Source organism: Babylonia areolata, chromosome 21 (genome assembly GCF_041734735.1).
Source record: "Babylonia areolata isolate BAREFJ2019XMU chromosome 21, ASM4173473v1, whole genome shotgun sequence".
Taxonomy (NCBI): Eukaryota; Metazoa; Mollusca; class Gastropoda; order Neogastropoda; family Buccinidae; genus Babylonia; species Babylonia areolata.
The window spans coordinates 37,383,068-37,390,038 of record NC_134896.1 but is presented as its reverse complement, the minus strand read 5'-3'; the positions used below and the strand labels follow the sequence as shown (position 1 = coordinate 37,390,038).

Genomic DNA, 6,971 nt, shown 5'->3' with positions numbered 1-6,971 from the left:
TGCCTGAAGCCTGACTAAACGACACAGAAAATGAATGATGAATGCCTAAAGGCAGCTCTCACTTTGCTACACAGGTAGGCAGCAGCCTGTTATGCAAATGACTCCATGTTTGTGAAGCGCTTAGAGCTTGGTCTCTGACCGAGGACAGGCACTATGTAAGTATCCATATCAATAAATCAAAAAACGTACAGCTTTCCTGCCAGCAGACGGGGCAGCAGAGGACACAGCTGCCAACGTACGGTGCAGGAAAACCTGTCTGTCTGGAATCAGTCTGTTCCCACTCCTGCCTGGTCACACACAGAGGAGAAGTCACTCACCTGCCGGCCAAACCTGGTTATTCACATCTCAAAATGAAACCCAAAAGGGTGGTGCTCTCATTGTAGCAAAGCATTCTTCCTGGGTGAGAGCAGCCCGAATTTCACACAGAGAAACCTACTGTGACGAAAGAGTAATACAATACAATACAATTTACCACTTGACTGCAGCTAATGAGTATGCTTGTCAATGAAGGGTTGTCACCTCACAGAGATAAAACGGAGCTTACAAGTCAGGATGTTACTTAGCTTTCTATATTTACACTTCTTCCTCTTGGGATTGCAACAGTTTTGCTCAGCAAAATCAATTACACCACTGACAAGCACACATTAAGAAGTACGGCACTTAAAATTCATGCCACACTGATCTCATTTCACTCTGGTTCAGCAGATGAAGGGGTCAATGATAATGTTCATCATCACTAGCTTTTCGCCTTGTGTTCGGACTTTTTGCCGTAAGGAATGAGGATTGTTAATTCTTTCTCAGACAGTGGAGTGGTCAGAATGTTGGGTTTTCAATCTCAGTCCTGGGTTCAAGTCCATAATTGGTGCATTAAGTTTAAAGATTAGTTTGTAACTAAAAAAATAACAAACCAATCTCATTCAACAGACCTGGGGCCTTGATTCTGTTCATATGTATGCAGGGGGTGCACGGGAGCGGTAGTACCTCTAGAGGGGGGGGCTTGTCATGCTCTTCCAGGAGTGGTTCGTCCTCTGTTGGTCCCCACCGGCACCCACTCTCACTTATGGGTCCTAGAAGCTGCTAGCATGTGGCAGCGCCCAACCCCTGGGCAACGGCTTTGACAGGCTGGCTAAACTAGGTGAGGGTAGCCGACGGGTCTCAAACCCTCGGTGAGTTAGGGCTTGTCTACCCAAGCATGTGAAGACTGGATCCGGCAGACTCTGCGGAAAAAACCTTCATGGTTCAACGGAGAGGAAGGCGGTTGCAGCAAAGCACTGTGGAGTGCTGAGGGCAGGATGAGGCACATAGGACATCCTGGTCATCCACTGCATCCGTTTCCATCTCCAGTCGTCTTGACCTCGTCTTGCCACTGGTACAGACAGTCTCAGACAAGAGAGTGAGGTTGACGGTGCGCAACTCCTCCTCACTATAAACAAAGTTATAAACAAAGTCATCGCGCAAGTCATCAGTCATCCTTCATCCCATACCATCATTTTCCCCAAGCCCTGTGGCAACAGGTAAGCGACGAAGCGACAGCTGTGGGTACATTGGCAGTCACAGCCGCGGACCTGCACACAGGCCATAGGGTCGTTTTTCACCGACTGGAGCAGCAGTGGAGATCAGCAGCCCCCTGAGTGACTGAGCAGCCCTCTTCAGGACAGCACTGCTCACCTCCATGGCATGAGGAAGGGGCTAGAAAAGGTGCCCTAAACATTGCCTGCTTCACACCACCCTAGTCAGCATACCGTGGCTGACGGGGACCCTACTCAAGCGGTCGACACACAAAGGAAAGAAAGAAGAAAAACAAGGAGCACCCCATTGACCATTGCCACATGGAGACCACAGAGACGCACAGCACTCATTGCGAGTGAACTAGCCAGGTACAACATCGACATCGCTGCCTTAAGTGAGACCAGATTGGCAGAAGAAGGAGAACTCTGTAAGCGAGGCGCAGGCTACACCTTCTTTTGGAGTGGTCGCGGACCTGAAGAGAGATGTGAGGCTGGAGATGGCTTTGCAGTGAAGACAACCCTCATTGGCAAGCTGGCTGGCCCCCCGAAAGGAGTGAACGATCACCTGATGACGATGAAACTCCCTTTATGCAACGGGAAGAAGTTTACCACCATTGTCAGCGCCTACTCACCCACCATGACCAACCCGGATGAGATCAAGGACAAGTTCTACGAGGACCTGAACGCTGTCATCACCACTGTTCCCAACACAGACAAGCTCATCATTCTTGGTGACTTTAATGCGAGAGTTGGCTGTGACAGCACCTCCTGGGAAGGCGTGATTGGGAAGCATGGGGTTGGCAACTGTAACAGCAATGGTCAACTACTTCTCCAGACATGTGCCGAGCACAACCTTCTTATCACAAACACCGTCTTCTGCCTCCCTACCCATAACAGGATGTCATGGATGCATCTTCGCTCTGGGCATTGGCATTTCATCAACTTTGTCATTGTCAGGAAGAGGGACAGGCAGGACGTACGAGTCACGAGGGCCATGTGCGGCGCCGAGTGTTGGACAGACCACCGCCTTATCGTCTCCAAACTCAACCTCCGCATCCAGCCCAAGAGACGGCCTCAGGGCATGAAAGCACCCAAACGCCTGAATGTCAACAAGCTGGAGCTAGGCAACATCAAGCAGAGCTTTGCTGACACCCTGGAGGAAAGCCTTGAGTCCACCGAGCTGGACAACCAGAATGTGGAGGCAGCATGGGGCACACTGCATGAGACGGTGTACAACACTGCCATGGAGTGCCTGGGGCCTTCTGCCAGGAAGCACAAAGACTGGTTTGAAGAGAACTGCACTGAGATCAAGCAGCTGCTGGAAGACAAACGCCAAACCTACAGAGCCCACACTGAAGATCCCAAGTCACAGTCAAAGAAAGACATACTGAAGAGCGCACGCAACACCATCTAGCTGAAGCTGCGGCAGATGCAGGATTCCTGGTTGAGCAACAAAGCTGATGAGATCCTGGGCTTTGCAGACAGGAACGACATGAAGAACTTCTATAACGGCCTAAAAGAAGTCTACGGTCCCACCACCTCCAGATCTGCTCCACTCCTCAGTGCTGATGGTTCTACCTTAATCACTGACAAGGACGGGATCCTTGAGAGATGGGCTTGAACACTCTGACAGCGTACTGAACCGCCCTTCCACCATCAATGATGAAGCCATCGACCGACTCCCCCTGGTGCCAGTCAGTGAGTCGTTGGATGCCATTCCAACTTTGGAGGAGACCCAGAAAGCTATCCGTCTGCTATCCAATGGCAAAGCCCCTGGCTCAGACTCCATTCCATTCCAGCTGAGGTCTACAAAGAAGGTGGTATGGCGCTGACTGAGAAGCTTCATCAGCTGTTCCAGCTCATCTGGCAGCATGAGGCAGTTCCACAGGACTTCAAAGATGCTTCCATCATTCACCTGTACAAGCGCAAAGGAAATCGTCAGGCCTGTGACAACCATCGTGGAATATCCCCGCTGTCTGTCACAGGCAAGACTCTGGCCAGAGTGCTACTCAACCGTCTCATATCGCACCTTGAACAAGGTCTCCTACCAGAGAGCCAGTGTGGCTTCCAGAAAGAACGTGGGACTATCGACATGGTGTTTGCTGCCAGGCAGCTCCAGGAGAAGTGTCAGGAACAGAACGCCGACCTTTACTCCACCTATGTCGATCTGACCAAGGCCTTCGATACTGTTAGCATAGATGGCCTTTGGAGAATCATGGCGAAGTACGGATGTCCCAGAAATTTCATCACCATCATACGGCAACTACACGATGGGATGCTGGCCCGAGTCCAAGACAACGGAGAGACTTCAGAACCATTCCCTGTCTCCAACGGAGCCAAGCAAGGGTGTGTTCTTGCCCCCACCCTGTTCAGTCTCATGTTTTCAGCCATGCTGACAGATGCCTTCAGAGACGCTGACGTAGGCATTGGCATGCTGCCTCCGAAGCTGACATACAACACAGCGTCGCCAAGTTCTCTGCTGCCTGTGACAACTTTGGCCTCACAATCAGCACAAAGAAGACTGAGGTGATGCACCAGCCAGCTCCAGGAAAGCCTTACGTTGAACCAAACATCTTCATCAACGGGCAACGACTGATTGCGGTGGACAAGTTCACATACCTGGGCAGTACACTCTCTCGCACAGTTGTCATCGACGACGAGGTGAATGCCAGACTCGCCAAAGCCAGCGCTGCCTTCAGCAGACTCCATAAGAACGTTTGGAACAGGAGAGGCATCACCCTGGAGACGAAGCTCCAAGTATACAAGGCCATAGTTCTCACCACACTGCTCTATGGATGTGAATTATGGATGGTCTACAAACGCCACGCCAAAAAGCTGAACCACTTCCACACCACCAGCCTCAGAAAACTCGGCATAAAGTGGCAAGAGAAGATCCCTGACAGAGGTGCTCACTCGTGCAAACTTGCCCAGCATCTACACCATCTTGATGCAGGCCCAGCTGCGCTGGCTCCCCAAGAAACTGCTGTACGGTGAACTCTTCAAAGACACTCTGAAAGCTTCTCTGAAGGCCTTCAACAGCAGCCACAACACATGGGAGCTGAATGCAATGGACAGACGAAAGTGGCGTTCAACTGTCCACAAAGGCACCAAATCCTGTGAGGCCAACAGAATCACTGCAGCAGAGCAATGCAGACAGGTCAGGAAAAGCAGTGCCAGCAAGTCCCCGACAGCCGCCACCATCCCCTGTCCACACTGCGTCAGAACCTTCCAGGCGCGGATTGGCCTGACCAGTCATCTGCACACCCACAGAGCCCAACCCACCCACCCCCAGGATGACTAGATGGTCCTCGTCGATCCCGACGGACGAACCACATATGTATGCACATGCGGAAGATCAAATATGCACATTAGAAATTTTGTAGTCAGTATCAGTATTTGTTGGGTTGTAGAAACGCAAACATGTCAAAGACAATTATACACCTGAAAACTGAGAATAGCTGCCTACACAGCAATGTTAAAAACAGTTGTATAGAGAAAAACCCACTCAGAGGTAAGGTGAGTGTGGGAATCAGACACCAGTGACAAAGAAAAAGTTTTTCCCCCACCAGAGATAAGAATGATAGCATGATCTGATGTACATGCATATAGAAACAGAAGATTTGCACAGAGAAAGTCTCTGGCCTATTACAGCTGGGATTGAAATGCCAAGAGACAATGAGAATTCAAAATATATATATATTGAGAGACACAAAGAGAGAGAGACACACATAACTACAAAACAGATGTACAGACAAAGAGACAGACAGACAGACAGACACACGCACACACACAAAGAACGGACACACATTATACAAAGTAAACTTTACCATGACACCACTGTTGAATCGCTCCAGCTGATCTTGCAGCGATGCGGACAGGGTCAGTGGTCAAAGGTGAAGAGGTCAGCTGCCTCACTGTGGACAGCATACACTGCAGCCTTCCCCTCACTCTGTGAGTCAGTGCCATCAGATCTGACGGAGTCACACAGATGGCATCAGGGCCACAAACGGTGACCAAAGGTTGAACACAAACAACAGATCATGTTAGTTCAGTTACAGTTTAAAGGAGTGAAAGAGTGCAGAGTGATCTGTATACGCTACACAACATATGCTATCAGGGTAGAAAAAGAAAAAGAAAAAAAGAAGAAAAATAAAATCAAATAATCCAAAGGCCCATGGTCGAGACACTCCACCCCCTCCAGCTATGCACAATTAATTTTTTTTTTTAATTTAATGTATGCACTGCAGTCATCAGAAACATGAATGTCAAGTTAGCAAGAGAGAGAGAGAGAGAGAGAGAGAGAGAGAGAGAACAAACATTTTTTAAAATTTATTTCAAAAGTGTTGTGCACAACGGTTTTCTCTTCTTCTTTTTATTTATTATTATTATTTTTTTAATTATATCGTTTTTCATCAAGCCATCTCGGTAAAGAATGAATCATGGGTCACTATCCTAAATTTAAAGGGCCTTATCAAACGCAATTTTGTTTGCTCATAGTTGAAGGGAGTAGATGTTGTAACCCACTTTCTGTGGTTTTCAACTCAATTTTGAGTGTTCTTATACTTAAAATTTTGTTGGGTAATTTCCTATCTTCGTATCCTGAATTCCAGGCCTATTTTAAATGTAATTTGGTTTATTCATAGTTGAATTTACTTGAAAGTTGATGTTGCATTTTCTATAGTTTTGGACTCAATTATGATGATAGATGCATTTGATTTTAGGGTATTTTTATGTTTTAGTATCCATCATTTTGGGACCCATTTCAACGGCAATTTTTGTTCGCAGTTGAAGCGATATTATTAACAGACGTTTTTGTCTTATGGAACACCAGCTGTCTGTCCATTTGTCACGTGTGGTCAGGGACAGTAACTCCCTCAATAAAACTAAACCGTGCACACCAACATTTTACTTTTCTTTCTTCCTTCCTTTTTCTTTAATACACCCAGGAACTTCCAACTGAGAGAAAGAGAGTCGGAGAGAGAAAGAGCCGGAGAGAGAGAGAGGGAGCGAGAGAGATAGAACTTACCGATTTGAAAACCGCACAATAACAATCGTGTTCTGTACAAAGCTGATATCCTCCGGTATCAATAGAACTGGTCAGGACGCAAAACACAGCAACAGGCAGCAGGCAATCAAACCGGACACCCAACTCGTTGACGGACATTTGGCCATGACCTCGTTTTCACGGACCTTGTTTGACCTTTTCGGTGAAACCGAACATAGAGCCCCTAGTCAGATCTTTCCCAGGTGTGTGTGTGTGTGTGTGTGACAGCCTGTCACCCGGCGGTGTGTGCGTGCGTGTGCCGTTTGCCACGGCGTGTTTGTGCGTGCGTGTGTGTACTGATGTGTGTGTGTGACGTGACAAAGTGAAAGAGAGAGAGAGAGAGAGAGAAGTGGGCATGGTCAACTGACATATGGGTCACAGATCTAGGTATAGAAGTTTATGGACCCTGACAACAACAA

The 6,971-nt window shown here is 48.1% G+C and overlaps 1 protein-coding gene across 3 annotated transcripts in view; it reads right to left on the bottom strand.

The window, feature by feature from the left end:
* LOC143296203 (gamma-butyrobetaine dioxygenase-like) overlaps positions 1-6,685 on the bottom strand; it is a 26,766-nt gene extending 20,081 nt beyond the window's left edge. The window contains exons 1-3 of one of the 3 annotated variants that reach the window (XM_076608018.1): positions 6,535-6,685; positions 5,336-5,479; positions 190-287 (exon numbers count right to left, since the gene is read on the bottom strand). In XM_076608018.1, the coding sequence (XP_076464133.1) occupies positions 190-287; positions 5,336-5,474 (237 nt within the window). In that variant the 5' untranslated portion in view covers positions 5,475-5,479; positions 6,535-6,685. Of the gene's footprint in view, positions 1-189; positions 288-926; positions 953-5,335; positions 5,582-6,534 lie in introns of those variants that run through there. The other 2 variants (XM_076608019.1, XM_076608020.1) reach the window with 2 other exon arrangements.
* Between the last annotated feature and the right edge of the window lie 286 nt (positions 6,686-6,971).